General features: G+C 36.3%; 1 protein-coding gene and 1 pseudogene across 1 annotated transcript; one reads left to right on the top strand and one right to left on the bottom strand.

Annotated features, from left to right (window-relative positions):
• Window positions 1-8,661: 8,661 nt before the first annotated feature.
• LOC120177791 lies at window positions 8,662-9,833 on the top strand (annotated as a pseudogene).
• An 8,770-nt stretch (window positions 9,834-18,603) lies between these two features.
• LOC120177805 lies at window positions 18,604-20,115 on the bottom strand. Its single transcript, XM_039183818.1, has one exon. It carries the CDS (start codon window positions 20,024-20,026, stop codon window positions 18,983-18,985), a length of 1,044 nt encoding a protein of 347 aa, XP_039039749.1. The 5' UTR covers window positions 20,027-20,115; the 3' UTR covers window positions 18,604-18,982.
• Between the last annotated feature and the right edge of the window lie 769 nt (window positions 20,116-20,884).

Raw genomic sequence — 20,884 nt, 5'->3', positions numbered from 1 at the left:
AATGCGCTTTATCTTAAATTCATGTTGGTGGCTTCAACGACAGGCAAATGTGTGTCATCCGCACCCATAGATGATGCGCAATGCGCGTCATTAAAGGGGTTTTTTCTACTAGTGCCATTTGTGTACTTTATCCATTTTAATTTTATATATTCATTGTGTCATGTCAACAATCTATTAAAAGTCTAACGAAAGTTAATCATTAGTGATCGCATCTTAAATAAATAAAAATTAAAGTGATAATATTATATTTTTTAGTTCAGTGTGAAAAAAATATATCAAACTTAAACGAAAGTGATCATTCATTAAAATAACAATTCCTGACCACCCATTTTTACTTATTGCGAGGAAATTTGCGTCCAAGTTCACCTTTACGAACAAGGAGGGAGGAAGGGTCCATCGGACCTGTATCGGAACTGAAACGACACCTTTGAAGCGAAGCGTGACAAGATTGAACTTGGAGTAGTGAACTTTAACAGAGGTAACCACTTCAACAACGAAGGTACTTTTTCCTTCATTTTACAACTTGTTACGAACAAACCACAATGTCCAAATAGTTCCTACTATCTCTCGTGCTTTACTGATGCATAGTTTTGGAACAAAACTTTTAACCACATAGGGAAACACTCTAAGGCAATACCACTAGGCAACTCATAGTTTAGCTAGGACCAAACCGAAGTGGCTAAGATGCAGTCCTGCGCTACATTAACATCGAATTCAACTGTTTTCGAACATCTAGGGCAAAAAAGGTTGCCAACCAAACGTTTTATAAAATGACATTGCTTCGTAGGGATATAATTCAAAGTAAATTTTCATACTTGAATTTTGATTTTGCACTAACAAGCACAATTGCAGATATACCGAAACAACCTTTCATCACCCTGAGTCCCAATACTATTTGGAAACAAGAGCTTGTAACCACTATGCACACTATACACCCCTAAGTGTTCGCCACATCAAATAAGATTATCAACTTTTACTAACTTTGAGAGAGGAATATTAAGAATCTCTTCTGTCATAACCATTTTTAGGTGAACAATTGTTTATTGTTTTAAAAACATTTATGACTTTAATTTTAGAGAAATGGCCGATTTTAGATTAATTTATATTAAATTGGGTAGAGTCGTCGTCAACCTTTGGGTTAGATAAGTCGAATACCTAAAAGAGCCTTTTTAAAACAATTTTGGAAAAAATCGTTTTTAGGATAAAAATGGTCTGCGTTTACCATAAATTTGATTAAAATGGGTTCATGGATCGGTTACGCGTGGGGAAGGATTAGCACCTCACATCGCCCAAATTGTGGTACCTAAACGGTTATACAATGTTTAAATATCAGGAATTACAAACTCGAAAATATATTTAAATTATGATCCTTTTATTCACTTAACTTTATTAAAAAAACGTGAACAATCTTCAGGAACACACTTCCTTTGTAGTTAGGAGACTTTCCCATAGATTCCCCATCACAAAACTATTATTTCACAAATTTTGAAAAGACCAAATAAAATAAAATAGAATGACATAAAAGTAAAAAAGTGGTGAAAAATACTCAAAATAAATAAAAGTGAAACAAATAAAATTATAGAATATGGAACAACATTTATGAGAAAAACCTTGAAAAGATATTTTCCCTTTAGTTGGGAGATACCTTCGTATATTTTTCTCACATTATAATTTCTTTTTAATTTTTGTATATTAATTACCAAATATGTAAAATATTCATGCATAAAGAACTAAAATATAAATCAATAAACATTACAACCCAAAATACTAGCAAAATAAGCACGTATGATTATTTTAAGAACCAAAATAACAATTAACCAAGTTTGAAGGGCTAAAATAGCTAAAATAGAATTTTAAGGGACTAAAATGATATTAATAGAAACTAATAGGGCTAAACATTAATTACACAATACACCGGGACCCAAATCTTAAGTATTAAATAATACAAGCATCAAAAATGTAAATAACCCCATAATACTTAGGACTAAATTGCATTAAAACATGAACATAGGGGCCGAATAATAATTAAACCCAAAAGCTAGCAGTGAGTAAAATGAAAAAAATATAAATCACAGACATATTCAAAAATATAATACCAATGACTAAAATGCAATTATTACTAAATTGAGAGATCGAACCAAAAAGAAAATGAAATTGCATTAGTGACTATAATAGAAAGATACAAAGTACAAGGGACTTCTCTGTTGAATAACCCAAGCACGAAATTGCATGTCAGGTCCCTTCCAAAACTACGCCATTTCTAGCGCACTATATAAGGATAAAATAAAAAAATTACCAATATCCCCATTTATTTCATTCTCTCGTTTCATGAAAGAGAGAGAACATAAGAGAGTTCTAGAGAACTCTCAAATACAGGCGGACAACTGCCTCGTCGGCCGCCCCTGGCCAGCGACGCCGTCGTATGTCGGCTTCGGAGGGAAGAAAAGTGGGCATCACCCGAAGCCTCTCATGGCCCAAAGCAAGGGTTTGGCCTTCATTTGGCCTAAAAATGTCTCAAAAGTGAAGGATCTGAGGAGAAACCTTTCGGTTTCTCCATCTCCGGCGACCTCGGCTTTCACCGATGCTCGGCCTAGGTACTCTCTATTATCTCTTTTCTTCTTTTTCTCTTACCTTTTTTTGTTCGATTTGCTTCTCTTTATTTTATTTTATTTTCTTGTCGTTTTCTTTTGTTCGAATCAGTCCCCAAATCATTTTTTTCTTTGTTCTCATTTAATGCCCTCTAGTTCGATACCCATCTCTTTTTCTGCTTCTTCGATCTCTCCATTTATTTTCTCTTTTAGTGCTGAAGTAGGTTTGGTTTAGGTAGATTATCCCCGGATTTTCTTGGGTTAGGTTGATTTGTTTTTGACTTTGGTGAACTGATGGATGAGTTGGGTGTATTTGGTGCAAGCTTGTCGACCATGATAATGATGTTTATCGGCTCATCGGTGATGGCTCGACGGCATGACTGGCGCGGTGAAAGATCTGACGCGGTTGGGGAAGCCAAACCATTAGGCTGGTGGTGGCTTTGGTTTAGGGTTTTAGAAACCCTAAACTATTATCCTATCACATAGACTAGTTCGGCTCCCCTCTGGGTCGGGTCAGATCCAGACCTGAATCGTGTTGGATTTGCTTATATTGGGCCTTGGGTTTGAGTGTTGTAATCTGCTGGGTTATGGTGGCCTGTAATATAATAATAACATTAATAATAATAATAATAATAATAATAATATTTTTTAATAATATTTTTTGACCCAGACAAAAACGGGTGTCTACAGTTGCCCCTATTTGCACATTCTTATGTTAACAAGAATAGGGCAAAGACGAAAAGGACAACCAGTTTTGAGATTTTTTGTTTGATTTGGGAGACGACACGGCTCATACGTGCTGAAGAGTTCTAGTCCTCTAAGAGTGATAAGACTCCTACATAATGAGAAGATCTAGTCAGGGGATGACACTTCTCATGCGTGATGAAGAGTTCTTGGCCATCTTTAGGAAATGTGATAACTCGGTTCCTACGTGAAAAGGACGGCTGGCTATCTAGGTTGACATAGCTCCTACATAATGAGGAAATCTAGTTGAGTGATGACACGGTTCCTACGCGATGAGGACAGCAAGCCATCTAAAGATGATAACACGGTTCCTACGTGGTGAGGACGGCTGGTTATCAAAGGTTGACATGGCTTCTACGTGATTAAGAGATCAGGTCGAATGATGATATGGCTCATACGTGATGAAGAGTTCTAGCCATCTAAAGATGATAACACAGTTCCTACGTGATGAGGATGGTTGTTTATCAAAGGTTGACACATTTCCTATATGATGAGTAGATCAGGTTGAATGATGACACAGCTCATACGTGATAAAGACTTTTGGCCATCTAAAGATAATAACACAGTTCCTACGTGACGAGGACGGCTAGTTATCTGGTTGACATGGCTCTTATGTGATTAGGAGATCAAGTCGAATGATGACACAGCTCATACGTGATGAAGAGTTCTGGCCATCTAAAGATGATAACACGGTTCCTACGTGATGAGGACGGCTTGTTATTTGGGTTGACACAGCTCCTACAGAATGAGGAGATCTGGTCAAGTGATGACACGGCTCATACGTGATGAAGAGTTTTGGCCATCTAAAGGTGATAACATGGTTTCTATATGATGAGGACCACTCGTTATCTGGTTTGACACAGCTCCTACATAATGAGGAAATATGGTTGGGTGATGAAACGGTTCCTACGCGATAAGGACGACATGCCATCTTTAGGTGATAACACTGTTCCTACTTGATGAGGACGACTGGTTATCTGGGGTTGACACATCTCCTACATAATGAGGAAATCTGGTCAGGTGATGACACAGTCCCTACACGATGAGGACGGCATGCCATCTAAGGTTTTGGTTTCAAAAGAAATAGACTCAGAAATGATGCTTCAAAAGAAGCTGTCTCAAAAAAGACAAAATTTTGTTTTCAGAGAAACAAACTCAAAGATTTTTCTTAAAAAGAAATTGTCTCAATCGATACTACATTTTGTTTCGAGAGAAACAACATCAAAGGATACTGATAGTGTTCCTACTGGTGGAGAAAATGCCTTCAGAAGATATGATAGTTCGTATCAAGATGTTAAATCCCCAAAGATGCCCCAATATTCGATGTTGAATCTCCAAAGATGCCCCAACATTTACTGTTGAATCTTTAAATATGCCTCCATTGTGCCTCATTGTTTCTTGCTTCACCACTGTTTCTCGTTTCACCACTATTTCTAAGCATGAGCTTTATGTCTGAGAGCCGTATACTAAGATCCACTCTAGAGAGATTGCCTTGTTTGAAAAGTGTTTTTCTTCTTCTTCTATTTTCAAGATCTGAAATATCAATTAGAAGAGTTTTGAAAAATGTTTAATCAAAGATTTGAAAATATTGCTCATTTCTAGGTTTTACAATTGTGACAAATCATAAAACTATATTTCATTGGATATCAAAGAATTAATTACACTGTTAATCCTTCAATAAATTATAGTTTTTGACAAATGTTAAGATCAAATCTATCTTTGGGAAATGGTTAGGTAAGGAAAGGGTAAAATGTCTCAGGTTATTGTGATTGGTCAATGGTTTGGCATTCTTATTTCTTTGATGTTCACTGATTTGATGGGATAACTTGTATGCTCCTCTAATGGAAGTGTTCTCTGACTCCCAACTCTCATGATCACACTCGGATTGTGCAATGCCTTATCAAGGAATTTGTGCAATCGCCTCAGCTGTACCATTTTTATATTCTAGTCACCTTTTCAGGTTTCCAACTCGAATCCTCTGTTGGTTTCAAAATGTCATTCAAAATTTACGTCTTGAACCCCCTTTGTTATTTTTCTCTATCATGCCTTAAATATTTTAGAAAACCTTTTTGCAAATGAAGATTAATCCTGATGTGCGATATGAAATATGAAGATAGTCTCTTCTGTTTAGAAATCCATGTATGATTAGAAGAGACTTTTTAAGGCACGTAATGTACGCCATGGTTCATGATTATGAAAGAAATGGATAAGTAGGCCCAAAAAGTGCTTAAGGGTATTGAACCAAGGATTAATTCATTATGATGCCTTCAATCCTGTCTTGCTCAATTTGAATATGCTCATATGTATTTATCTTGATGTTCTCTAGATGCTCCATGATCTTCGAGTGAAGTGATTCTGGAATGATTGTGCTTGATCAATCTCATGATTTAAAGCTCGATGTGTCATTTGAGTCGATTATCGTCCCTTTTTCTTTTTGCTTTTTCTTTTTTTGTTCTTTTGTTCTTTTTTCTTTTATTTTTTATTTTATTTTTTCTTTTCTTTTTTTTGCTCTTATTGCTCTTATTTATTCTCTTTGCTTTAATTTTTTTTTCTTTTCTCTTTTTGTTCTAATTGGATCTTCACACTTGACACTTGGTTTACCTTTTGGTATCTTCTCTGGATTGATGTCTTCACTCATGTGAGCAGATTTCTTCAACCTTACCCCCCATGTGTGGAGGGTGATCATTGGTTATGGTTGAATCAGAAGAAAAAATAATATAGGCTCAAAAGAGGACAACAAAGGATATATATATATATATATATATACATACATATATGGATAAATGAAATAAAGTCGTTCATCATCTTATACACAAAAGTCATCGCACAAGAGGTATCCCTAGGGGGATAGATTTTCAGGATTAAGTTTTATTCACATGAAAACAATGTAATTAATGCATGATAGAATTATTTTGAAGTAATTCTCCTTTCTGCTTCTTGCTCCCAGCATGTCTCAATTGTACAAGCTCAACTTCAGAAAATTGATGCGAAATGCCCTCATGTCTTATGGTAGGAAGGTTCATGCTCAAGTGAACATCTTGTACTCAATGCCTTAGGTTTTATTGGTAAAAAATATTGGTTTTAAGTCTAAAAAGATGATGGTGTGACTTTATTGACTGAAAGGTATCGATATGTGTATGACTCTTTGTATCTCCATGGATTATTCTAGGTAAAGAATCGAGGGATTTTTTTTGGACATGATAAGAAAGGTCTGATCTTGCCATATGTCAAAAAATCTGTAATTCTTGAACAATTAAAAGAATCCTTAATTCATTCGATTTTTGAAGAACTAAATATTAAAATTTGCTCAATTATTTCACCTTAGAAGGTAGCATAAATTCAATCGTTTTAAAGATTAAACAAATATAAAAGACATAACAAAAACATGTTCAAACAAAACAATGCTCTCATTGCAATGTGGTAGATTCCATGCCCCTATCATTCTTCGATTGTTCATGCCCCTGAATCCATCACGTTCTAGATATTGCGCTTCAGTGCTTTACAATTCTCAGTGGAATGTTTGTAGCTTCCCATGTGGTAACTATACATGATATCAACATCGTAGCACTCGAGATATGAGGACTCTTTTCTTAGATCATTCTGGAAGGCTCAGTCCTATAACCAGCTGAACAAGCTCCAACTGTACTGATTTTAACTTATTGTTTTCATGTTGTATCACATGGTTAGGACCACTTCATCAAATCCTCCACATATTAATTACATGTTTTTATAAATGATGTATGCAAAAATGCTTGAATGAATGCAATGCATAATGCAAATGCAAAAGGTATCGATTTCCAAAAGTAACAATTTTTAGAAAGAGTTCCATTCTTCCAAAAGAACTTTCATCTTTACAAGAGAGATCAATCTGTGAATGCAGTTTGGCATTTTTATTTAGTTCCATGATCTCAGACATGATCCCAACAACTTTATATTCTTTCCAGAAATCTGAATCAAGATAATGAGTTGTTGAGTGCAACCTCTGAATCGCCTTCCCTCCAATCTATGGAAATCATTTAATGATCGAAATATATATGCCAATGTAACTGGTAAAAGATTTATACCTCTCTCCAATTTGTTAAAGAAATCTTCTTGAGATAATGTCAAAGAAAGACACTCGCTTTTGGTTGAATGTGTTCTTCTATCCAATCTTCAACTCTATTCGTAATCTTCAGAATCTTGCTTTTGAATGATTGGAATTTTGGATGTCTAAAATGAATTCCATCCACCTGGAGGCTCTCAAAATTGAATAAAGCAATATACTCATATATTATTGGTGTTAGTAGTTGTTTGTGGAATTCCTACATCCGACCAGAGCTTTAAGGATCAATTCATCTATCTTTATGCAGAGAATATAGACCATATCACCATATTTCTTGTGAAATTTGTTTGGTAACTACTTCCCAAATCTCTATCAGCTCTTGTAGATCATTCTGTTTGAAACTGACATTGACATCTGTGGACATCTGTGATACATAATCCTCAGGAAAACTGTCTCCTCTCGCCCTTTGTGTTTTTTCAGACTAAGCTCGAACCGTCGGATTGGGTTCTTCATTATTATGAAAATTATTTTCCATTTCAATGATCACTCTTCTAATCTGATGATTACATGGTTAATCAACACCTTTTTTACTTATGATGATCATGTAGAATGCAAATATGCAAATGCAGATGCAAAATTGATGATCCTATGAAATGCAATTCATCATGCAGAATGCGAAGATGCAAATACAGATGCAAAAACTGATGATCCTCTTAAATGCAATGCATCATGTAGAATACGAAGGTACAAATACAGATGCAAAATTGATGATCCTCTGAAATGCAATGCATCATGCAGAATGCGGAGATGCAAATGCAGATGGTAAAATGAAAAGATGTAAATGTAGATGAAAATGCAAAAATGTTGATCCCAATGATGAATATCATAGAACAATTTTTTTTTAAAAAAAAAAGCTTTCATAAGACAGTCTACTTTACAGACATGCCTTCGCTTAGATGGTTGAGTTTGTAGTGGATCGTCACTTCATCTTGAATCCTAGTCCTTTAAAATGATACCCATAGAAATCGAATCTCACAAGTTGTCTCAACAGGGTTCTATTACCAAGCGAATGTCTGCCATTGAATAAATAATCGGTATAGATTTCCTTTGTAGTGATAAGATGAGAAAATTAACTCTTAACAAAGTGAGTGTTAATAAAAACTTGATTGAGGTGTTTGCAAAGGATGTCGATAAGGAGCATGTTGTCATGCTTGCAACAAAAACCTCTAGAACTGAAAATCAAAATACCATTTATGCTGCTGTTGTTGGAATTCTTGCTTGATTCAAATGGTAACTGGCATCGACCAAGCAAATGTGTTCCTGAACAGATTTAACCCTCTGTTTGGTCTTTCAAGGCATGACAGTGTAGAGACCATTCATAGAGCTCTTAATCTTGGTATCAATATCAAGATGATTAAGGGTGATAAACTTGCCATTGCAAATGAGACAGACCGACGACTTAGAATGGGAACAAACATGTATCCATATGCTTCTTTTTCTTGGTTAAGACAAGGATGCAAACATAGCCGCCCTCCCTATGGAAGAGTTGATTGAGAAGGCAGATGGGTTTGTTGGCTTCTTTCTGGAGCACAAATACGAAATTGTGAAGAAATTACAAGAGAGGAATCACATTTGTAGAATGACTGGAGATGGTGTTAAAGATGCTCCTACTTTGAATAATGTTGATATTGGTATCGCTGTGGTCGATGCTACTGATGCGGCACAGAGTGCTTCAGACATTGTTCTTACAAAATTTAGACTAAGCATTATTATCAGTGTGGTGTTAACTAGCAGAGCCATTTTCCAAAGGATGAAGAACTATACTATCTATGCAGTCTCCCTCACTATCCGTATTGTATTTGGGTTTATGTTTATTGCTCTCATCTAGAAGTTCAATTTTCCACTATTCATGGTTTTGATCATTGTCAATCTAAATGATGGAACCATAATGATAATCTCAAAGGACGGAATAAAGCCATCTCCCTTGTCTGATAGCTGGAAACTGAAAGAAATTTTTTCCACCAGAACTGTGCTTGGAAGCTACTTTGCATTGATGACTGTCATTTTTTTTGGGTTATGCATGATAACGACTTCTTCTCGGAAAAATTTGGTGTAAGGTCTATAAGAGTCAGAGAGGAGGATAAAATGATGTGTGATTTATATTTACAAGTGAGCATTGTGAGACAATCTCTAATTTTTTTACTAGATCATGTTGTTGGTCTTATGTTGAGCATCTGTCCCGAACTGTTACTGGTCACTGCCTTTGTTATTGCACAATTGGTTGCTACTTTGATTACTGTATATGCAAACTCGGAATTTACAAGGATTCAAGGAATATGATGGGTGAGCCGCTTTACAGTTTTGTTTTTTACATCCTACTTAATCTAATGAAGTTTTTCGTTCGTTACATCTTAAGTGGAAGTCAGTGCGAAAGTCAGTGCGTCGCTCCTAGCGATTAGATGATCGTAGATAAGAATCTACTGTTGGATTACTCTTTGGATCAATGAATCATCATTTCAGTCTTGAATATTGCACTATCGTTAAACTCAATGCTTCATCTTGAATCTTCATATTTGGAACTGATGCCCCTCAATGCTCTGTAAACTAACTTCGTTAATGACTCGGCATTGCTGAAGTCAGTACGTTGCTTCTTGATGACTAGTTATGAGATGATCGTAGATAAGACTCCACTATTGGATTACTCCTCAAATCAGTTGATCATCGTTTAAGTCTCAAATGATGTACGATCTTTGAGCAAGTCTCATTTTAAACTCTGAACTCCTTTTAGCCCTCGGTGCATGTCTGTGTACGTGACTGCTTGACTGAAAACTTTTATATTTTTTTTGAGAAATTTCCACTTGATTATCCTATTGAGGATCAACACTTTTGCATTATGTCATGACGATGACAATGCAATGCAAAGAAGGATGAAAAATGACACAATTAAAAGAAAAGAAATAAGTTAGTGTACATAAACAAAAGAAAGGAAATTAATTAATACATGTAAGATAATCGATACAAATAAAAATGTTATTCAAAGATTAATAAAACACCTATATATCTACCTGAACATGCTTTAATTAAATAGCATTCCTACCCGGAAATGCTATATCCACAATGATAATTTTGAAGAAAATAATCCTAACCGCATGATATCTAGTTTGCATGTTGTTATTCAACATAATTTAAAGTAAAAAGAAAAGGTTTAGAAATGCTCCTCCTTTGTGTAAACTTAATTTGGGTACCTACTGACGGACAGAGATTCGATATGACTATATCTAGAGTGACTGTTCTAAGGCTCACTATATGCATGGTTTCGACATTATGAGAAAAAGGGTACACGAATTGTCCTTATTGTCGGTGCCCCTTGGGTTACCAAACCCTCAATCTTGGCCCATTACAGGTTAGTGTGGATCGAGTTTAATTCGAGAGGATACATTCCCTTATGTCCATGCGGAGAAACAATTTATCTCACGTAGACATAAGGTATATGAACCCGAAAGATTGCTTGCTAAAACCCGCACGGAGAAACAAATTATCTCACGTAGGCTAAGCTTTCATCTCAACTTAAAAGGGACAAAGCTTGTAAGTGAGCTTATGGTATGCAAATGTACGTGTTATGTGTGAGGAGAAACTCACAAACCTTTGAAGACACAACAAAATAGAACAATTACACAAGTTCCAAAAATCTGTTTAAATCTGAAGACCACTGAAAAAATTGATTAGTTAAAAGTAAAATAAAACATGTTATGTTGACGCTCAAAATAAACACAAGGATCGTAAATTAAATACAATTTAAGTTTATAATTCCCAAATACGAAACAACGTATAATCATTCATGGCCTGACTCTAGTTGTCCCCAGCGGAGTCGCCAAGCTGTCATAACCATTTTTAGGTGAACAATTGTTTTGTTGTTTTAAAAACATCTATGACTTTAATTTTGGAAAAATGGTCGCTTTCAGATTAATTTAGATTAAATTGGGTAGAGTCGCAATCAATCTTTGGGTTAGGTAGGTCGAATACCTAAAAACGTCTTTTTAAAACAATTTTGGGAAAATCATTTTTTAAGACAAAAATGGTTTGCGTTTACCAAAAAATTGATTAAAACAGGTTCGGGAGTCGGTTACGCATGGGGAAGGATTAACACCCCAATATCGCCCAAATTTTGGTACCTAAACGGTTATACAGTGTTTAAATATCGAGAATTACAAACTCGAAAATATATTTAAATTACGATCCTTTTATTCACTTAACTTTATTAAAAAAATGTGAACAATCTTCAGGAACACACTTCCTTTGTAGTTAGGAGACTTTCCCATAGATTTCCCATCGCAAAAATATTATTTCACAAATTTGGAAAAAGACAATAAAATAAAATAGAATGACATAAAAGTAAAAAAGTGGTGAAAATACTTAAAATAAATAAACGCGAAACAAATAAAATTATAGAATATGGAACAACATTTATGAGAAAAACCTCGAAAAGATATTTTCCCTTTAATTGGGAGATATCTTCGTATATTTTCCTCACATTAAAATTTCTTTTTAATTTTTGTATATTGCTTACCAAATATGTAAAATATTCATGCATAAAGAACTAAAATATAAATCAATAAACATTACAACCCAAAATACTGGCAAAATAAGCACATGTGATTATTTTAAGAACCAAAATAACAATTAACCAAGTTTGAAGGGCTAAAATAGCTAAAATAGAATTTTAAGGGACTAAAATGATATTAACAAAAACTAATAGGGCTAAACATTAATTACACAATACACCAGGACCCAAACCTTAAGTATTAAATAATACAAGCATCAAAAATGTAAATAACCCCTAAATAATACTTATGACTAAATTGCATTAAAACATGAACATAAAGGCCGAATAATAATTAAACCCAAAAGCTAACAATGACTAAAATGAAAAAAATATAAATCACAAAGTCATATTCAAAAATATAAAACCAATGACTAAAATGCAATTATTATTAAATTGAGAGATCGAACCAAAAAGAAAATGAAATTGCATTAATGACTATAATAGAAGGATACAAAGTACAAGGTACTTCTCTGTTGAATAACCCAAGCGCGAAATTTCATGCCAGGTCCCTTCCAAATCTACGTCGTTTCTAGCGCGCTATATAAGGATAAAATAAAGCAAAAAATTACCAAAATCCTCATTTGTTTCATTCTCTCATTTCGTGAAAGAGAGAGAACATGAGAGTTCTAGAGAACTCTCAAATACAGGCAGACAACTGTCTCATCGGCCGCCCTTGGCCGACGGCGCCGCCGTATGCCGACGTCAGAGGGAAGAAAAGTGGGCATCACCCAAAGCCTCTCATGGCCCAGAGCAAGGTTTTGGCCTTCATTTGGCCTAAAAGCGTCTCAAAAGTGATGGATCTTCCATCTCCGGCGACCTCGGCTTTCACCGGTGCTCGGCCTATGTACTCTCTCTTATCTCTTTTCTTCTTTTCTCTCTTACCTTTTTTTGTTCGATGTGCTTCTCTTTATTTTATTTTTTTCTTGTTGTTTTCTTTCGTTCGAATCAGTCCCCAAATCTTTTTTTTCTTTGTTCTCGTCTAATGCCCTCTGGTTCGAGACCCCTCTCCTTTTCTTCTTCTTCGATCTCTCCATTTATTTTCCCTTTTAGTGCTAAAGTAGGTTTGGTTTAGGTAGATTATCTCCGGATTTTTCGGGGTTAGGTTGATTTGTTTTTTACTTTGGTGAACTGATGGATAAGTTGGGTGTATTTGGTGCAGGCTTGTCGACCATGATGACGACGTTGATCGGCTCGTCGGTGATGGCTCGACGGCATGACTGGCGCGATGAAGGATCTGACGCGGCTGGGGAAGCCGAACCATTAGGCTGGTGGCGGCTTTAGTTTAGGGTTTTAAAAACCCTAAACTATTATGATATCACATGGGCCGGTTCGGGTCCCCTCCGGGTCGGGTTGGATCCGAGCCTGAATCATGTTGGATTTGCTTATACTGGGCCTTGGGTTTGAGTGTTGTAATCTGCTGGGTTATGGTGGCCTGCAATGTAATAATAACATTAAGAAAATAATTAATAAATAATAATAATAATAATAATAATAATAATATTTTTTAATAATATTTTTCAACCTGGACAAAAACAGATGTCTACATCTTCTACTTCCTCGTTGTTGAAAGATGAATGAACCAAATGTTCGTTCCATTTACCTTTAGTTACAAAAATAAGATCTAAGACAGGTTACGACAGCCAGCCTCGGATAAATCACTTTTTTCGGTCGATCCCCAGGTAACCAAAAATCATCCCAAACAGAGATAGCAATCCTTGAACCGACATTCCATCTCAGCCCCATTTCCAATAAGCCTCGTGCACTCCAAAGACTCCTACAAATGTAAGATGTATTAGCCCCTAACCTTGCCTTCAGAAAATTTGAACTTGAGGAGTATTTTGCGCGGAGCAATCGACTCACCAGAGAAGTCAGATTCATTAAAATATGTCAGCCGTGCTTTGATAGAAAAGAGATGTTGAATTTTTCCATACCTCAAAAACTCAATCCACCCTCGTTTTTTTTTAATTAACTAACCATGTGCACCAGTGGATACTACATCTACCGTCTACCTTTTTCCACCAAAAACTTCCCTGAAGCTCCTTCGATCTCAGTGCCTAAACTCTTCTACAATAGGAAATAATTCATAGAAAACAAAGGAATTACTTGCAAGACATTTAAAGAATATATCTTTACCACCTTGGGAAATGATTTGATAGCTCCAACTCTGGATACGAGATAAGAGCCTCTCTTTCAAATGGTCAAAAGCTTTCTTTTTGTTACACCCCACCACTGCTGGTAAACCTAAGTACTTCTCAGGATTTGATTCTCTAGCCACATTTAGAATTCGACCAACAGAAACACGATTCTCTCTGGCCACATTTGAACTAAAGAACAAGCCACTTTTATCAAAATTGATTTGTTTTCCCTAACTATCATCGTAAACCCGAATGATTTCTTGAATTGCTAGAGCCGTCCTCGGAGTTGCTTCCCCAAAACTGAGACTATCGTCTGTGAATAGAAAGTGCAAAATCAAGGAAGCACGATGATTAGTTCGCACCCCTCGAAGTCTGCCGGAGAGCCTCTTGCCAAAGGAGAGATGATAGTCCCTCACTGCAAATTAGAAACAGATAAAGGCTTAAAGAATCCACTTGCTTTCAGCCCTTTTGAGGAACAAAGGATTCCTTCACTATCCCATTCAAAATGACCGAATAAGATACTGAGGTTACACACTTACGAATCATACCAATCCAACCAATAGCAAAACCCATCTTATGAAACATCGCCCAAACAAAATGCCTCTCTGCACGATCATACACTTTGCTCATGTCCAATTTGAGAGCAAAGAAACCCTCACAACCAACCTTTTTAGTAACAAAAGAGTGCAAAATCTCGTACGCAACAATAGTTTCATCTTGGATCAGATGCCCGGGACAAACGCACTTTGCACCTCATCAATGCATAAGTGAAGAAACTCCTGTATCCTATTAACAAGGACATTTGAGACTACCATGTACAAGATGTTACGCAGACTTATGGGTCGGAAGTGCTACAAACCGCTTAGGGATCTCATCTTTGGAATGCGAACAATATGGGTAGTGTTTACCTCTTCCATATCATTCTACCCTCCGAGTAGCCCTATACAATAGTCCGCAACCTTATCTCCAAATATGTGCTAGAACCGTTGATAAAACAACAGCCCCAGTCCATCTTCTCCTGAAGCCTTCAATGGACTTATCAACTTCACGACATGGAAGATCTCTCTCGTGAACTCCCGAAGCAACATCTGGTTCATAACCTCCGTTATACATCGCCAAACACCATTCAAAATCTGGCTGGACCCAACAATAGAACTTTACAAGAACAAATTCTAAAAATAGGATTGAGCAAGCTCCCCCATGTTCACCTCATCCTCCAATCGCGCTCCATCCCCTGACTAAACAAACTCATTTTTATTTCGGCATTTTTGTTTCAATGTAAAACGATGAAAGAACGTTGTGTTATAATCTCCATATATTAACCAATTCACAGGGGCGCGGTACTCCCAATACAACTCCGACTTATTCACTTCCAAATTGAGTAAAAACTTCGTAACAAGAATCTCCCCCAGATTTTAATCGGTCAGAGCAAGCTTTCTCTTCAAATCTGACATTGCCATACATTTCCCCCTACGTAGCCGTTGAAACCATTTATCAAGCCTCTTACTAACATAACAGAGCTTTTCCAAAACCCAGCCCACAGCTTCTCCCAACAAATGTTTAATCTCTGACTTACAAGACTCTTTAAGCTCCCAAGACGCCATAAACTTGAAGTTCCAATGTCTCCGTTCATTATGCACATCATCCGTAATCAACAAAAAGGGACAATGATCCAAAAATGAATAGAGAACATGGGTCACGGATGCATGTGGAAACAACTCTTCCCAAGGCACGTTTACAACCCCTCTATCTAACCTCTCTCAAATATTTGTCTCAACTCCCCTACATCTCACCCAAGTGTACCAAGCACCACTAAAGCCCATATCCTTCAAGCCACAATCCTCCAAAGCCTCATGGAAAGCCTCCATCTGATGAACACTACGATCAATACCCCCACTTTTCTCATAAGAAAAGAGAATTTCATCAAGGTCCCCATAGAAGATTCCAATAGTGAACTATGTTTTGCTCTTCTGGTGCCCCATAGAAACCTGTACACCTCCAACTGTTACCATCACCATCATTATCAACAATAACTTCAATATGAGAAACCGAAAATGAACGTACCATAACATCACACAACTCACGCCAAGCAAGGAAAAAACCTCCACAACTACCCCAAGAATCCACCTTAATACATCTTAGGAAAACACAAGACCTTCAAACTTTTTCCATCCTTGAACTTTGTAGTTTTGTCTCTATATATAAAATTAAAACCGAGTTAATGTCCTTCAACAAATGTTTAAGACATCTAACCGTCTGAGGCATCCCTAAGTTTCGGATGTTCCAAGTTAAAATTTTTATTGTGATCAGCCAGCCTGATTCTTTGGGCCTGTCAATAAATCAGAGGGGGATACCACCATATTCACCTCAAAGGACTTAGACTCAGAAACCGATAATTTTCGTGGCCTCTTTAAACCATCATGTTTTGACATCAGATTCTTCTCTTCAAGTGAAACCATATCAACATCACTTTGAAAACTACCTACAAGAAAAACTGAGGGATCAAAAATGACACGTTTGAAATCCAGATTGATCCAATTTATCGTCGCCTTTTACCCTAACTTTGATTTGCGCAACATAGCTCCAAGCACTTCATTCCCCGCATTCTGCCCTGGGTGCACAACATTCTCATCAGTTATGGCTAACGAGGTAAAAGCAAAACCTGCCCCTTACCCGAAGGGCCCTCGTTCTGATTATCTAGGTGCCACTAATCTCTACCTCCAGGGGGCTAAGCGACTCATCCCATTAGAAAACTTGATTCTGATTGTCTTGGAGTATGCGTTGCGGACAAAACACTTCGCTATGCCTCAATTTCTCACACCTGAAACAAAATTGTTTAAGTTTTTCATATTGAAAATGTGCATACACAAGCTTCCCATTCGGTAAGGTCACTTTCCTTTTACAGTTTAGTGGCTTTCGAATATCTACCCGCACTCGAACACGCATACTTCCCTTATATCCCAATGAAACAACAGACGCATCATAAGCAATGAATCGACCTATAAAATCACCAAACTCTTTTGCCACCGACTCTGCTATCAAACCCACTGCGAGATCGTTAATTCGCACCTAGAAATTCTCCTCCTGTAGCGGGACTAGCAAAGGATCCCCGCCCTTAATCAGTCGATGAAGTAAAAGGCGATGATCATTAAAATATCAAGGACCCTCCATCGCTATCCGATCCACATCAATTTGATGGAATAATCTAAACAAGTATTACCCCTCACCTAGTTCGACAATTGAATTCCTTTCTATTGGATGCCATACATTCGCCATCGTCGATCGTATGGCTTGAAAATTTATCAGACTCGATGAGAGGAAAGTCACCACAAAACAGAGGTGTAAGGAGATCAAAGATGCACATTCATTCTGGACAAGGGTAATCGCATATTCCTCCTCTTCCTAAGGCCGAACCCTCCAACCCTGTCGCTATATCATCCATAAGATTAGCCTTGAGAAACTGTCACCAACCATGCGAACAAGAGCTGTCGTCGTCATTCGCAAGAAAAGAAAAAAAGAAAACTAGAGATAACCCTAGAAACGTGCCACAAGACCAGAGATTAAATTTTGATTGTCAATTTTTAATTCATACACTTTTTATATTTTAAAATTATATAAACTTTGTTATATTAAATTTTTATTATCTTATATTATAAGTTAGTGTCTCACTAATTTTATAAGTTTAGGTCCTATAATTTGTCACCAGCATAAGGGATTGGCCCCGGTTTTTTGCACAAACAAGAGTGGTTCAACAAGCAATTTTTCCAATTCTTTAGATCAAAATTTGAAGTGTAAATAAATAGATTAATTTGATAAATTATTCGTGGACTATTTGTTTAGATAAATTTTTCGTGAATTATTTGTATAACATATGTTTATGTTCATTTATGAATCTAAATATACGAGTATGAGTAGAGTATTTATATTCATTTAATAAACAAACAAAAATACAAACAAAAACAAAGATTTGTTCAATTTATTTATGTTTACAAACAAACTTATTTGAAAACTCATTTATTGAGTCATTTATAAACTCATTTATTTGTTTGTTTTTCTTTTAATTTTTATATTTCAAATATTGATAAAAATAGAAATTAAATCGAACACAATAAAAATTTTGATTTTAAAATGCGAAGTCTAAAGAGATTAAGAACTAATGGCATAATTTCACCATTTTTCTCCTGACTTGTAAAGGAAAATAGGGTATTGGACCAATGTCCCTTGGCATTGGTTCAATAACATCTTTGTTACTTAGTCTAGGTTTTGGATGAGTTATGAATCAACCCAAAAATCCTATTTAACTCTCCTAAACTGAACGTATTTTATTTAATTTTTTGTTTGTTTGTTGAGTTAACATTTTTAAACATAAAAACGAACATGACATCGCTAAACAAACTGAACATAAACAGTTTAAAAAATAAATACACGAACACGAATCGAACATTAATACCTTCAAAAATAAACAAACGAATACTAATTCATTTTAACTGGATTCATTTACACCCCTAACCAGAATCTCTCAAAGCTTCTTATGCAAATGGCCAAACTACAAAATAATCTCATAAGCTTGTTATGCAAATGGTTGAGCATTTCCGATGTTGAACAGGGCTTGATCTGTGTATCAAATGTTAAGTTCCTTACTGCATGTTTTTACATGCTTCCTTCCCTATTGCATTCCTAGCTTCCATAGAAAGCAAATCAACCCAATCTACAATTGGATTATTCACAACTAGCACCAGCTAATTCTATACTCAAATATTCTAAAAGAAATTTGCATGCAAAATTGAATCTAATTTGTAGCATTACCAATTCGAACATAAAGCCTTAAAACCAAAGCTTAAGCTTACATTACCATTATATGCAACCAAATTCAAGCTCCTTTCAATGCTTTCTTCAACTCCTCGCTCAAATCCCCTTCCACTGATTTCCTCTCCTTGTTTACTCTCTCCATCTTCGATTGATTTCTTCTCATTGTCTCATCTCTCTCCGTTTTCGGCTTGCTAAACCCATTTCTTTCTATTTCTCTATATTTTCCCAAAGAAATTTCATGTGCGAGCTCCTCTACGGCTCTCCTCAATGAGCCATTCTCAGACTGCAAAGCTTCCAACTGTCGCTTGATTGTATAACACACTTCCGCCGCGTCGGAAATAGGGCCAGTCTCTGGACCCGATCTACTGGCGGTGGATAATATAGCCTGTTTGGAATCAGTGCCATCCACGTGTTCTATCCCGATCTTATCCATCACCAAGAATGGAATCTTCGCCAACGAAAACCCAATCTTCGGATCACCACTCTTCAACTCTGATGGAATCCTCATCCCCCAACGGAATTTAACCAAAGTCTTTCCCTTCACAGGCACCGCCGTCCTCGCTGCTATCTCCATCCCAGAGAGTAACCCCGCAAAATCCTTCGGATTGAAACCCACCAGTTTTCTTTTATCGGCAAAGAACCCGATCGAATCGCCTTTAACAGCAGGACAATCCATCACTTCAATCGACGAATCATCCTCCAAAACACGGCCGTTGCTCGGCTTCACGGCTTTATCGAAAACAGAAGACTGTGATTTCTTGATCGAGAAATCCCCAAACTGGGGCTTGAAGTGAAGCATAAAGCTAGGGTTTCCACGGCCAAGGAGGTTAAACTCGGCACTCATGAGCATGGAGCTGGAGATGGGAGAACCAAAGGGTCCGGTCCCGGTCTTGACGATGACAGAGAAAGGGTTCCACCCGTCATTAGGTCGATAGGAGATCTTGATGGACGGTCCAGATTCGAAGAAAGTGGAGAGATTTAAGGCGAGCTCCTTCGAATCGCCGGCGACGATACCTGATTGAAAGGGCAGGCCTAAGATGCTGAGAGGTATTTTGGCTCTCAGTACTGGCTTCTTCTCTTCACGAAATTTCAATGAAGCTTTCATTTTTTGTTCACCTTAAAACCCTAAATTGAAATTACCTTGTCGATTTGATTTATAGCAAAAATTGCGCCAGATTGTGAGGGTTGAGGCTGGACTGTTTGCTGTTTGGGATTGGAAAAGAAAAGGGAAGGAAATTACTAAAAGAGAAAGGAGAGTGGAAGCGTAATTATTGGGAATACGAGGGGGTAATTTAATTGCTAGGAGCAACGCTCATCCTCCACGAAGCGCTCCGCTTCGTTTGGATTTGTATTTTTAGGTTAAACTATGTTTTCACTCATTCAACTATAACTTCAGTTTCATTTTAGTTATTTAATAATTTTACTTTTAAAATCATACCTAATATTACATTTTATTTCTGTTTCGGTCACCTGCCATGACAAATTTAGACTTTGTATCAAGTGGATTCATGAAAGTCGAAGTGAAATTAAGTAGGTTCAAGTACATTTAATTTTTTTCTCTCCCAAACTTTTCTATATTTTTGCAAGCATATTCTATACCAGAATAAAGTCAATTGACCCTAGTAAACAAAGTGTCAATCCGCCCCTAATCACTCTCCGTTAAAAAATAAATAGAAATGTTGATATAATAACTTTTTTTAATTTTTTTCAATGATGATGTGATATTATCTTCTAATGGCACATCAGTATTATCATTAATTTTTTAACGGTGAAAATAGAATTAAAATGTAACTTGAAGTATGATTTTGAAAAAAAAGCAAATAACTAAAACATAAATAAATTAATGATTGAGTGATTAAATAATGTAATTTGCCCTTTTTATTACGAAAATGGACCTTTTGAATTTCAAAAATTCAATTTTCAAAAATTTTGAAATCCATAAACTTCAATACCATACACTTCA

The sequence above is a fragment of the Hibiscus syriacus genome, unplaced genomic scaffold (genome assembly GCF_006381635.1).
Source record: "Hibiscus syriacus cultivar Baekdansim isolate YM2019G1 unplaced genomic scaffold, ASM638163v2 tig00112319_pilon, whole genome shotgun sequence".
Lineage (NCBI taxonomy): Eukaryota > Viridiplantae > Streptophyta > Magnoliopsida > Malvales > Malvaceae > Hibiscus > Hibiscus syriacus.
Note: the sequence above shows the minus strand (reverse complement) of the source record. Positions and strands in the feature narration are given on the sequence as shown.

Bases quoted from the DNA above. Each gene is read 5' to 3' on its own strand.
- LOC120177805 (XM_039183818.1), bottom strand. From the start codon at position 20,026: ATGAAAGCTTCATTGAAATTTCGTGAAGAGAAGAAGCCAGTACTGAGA.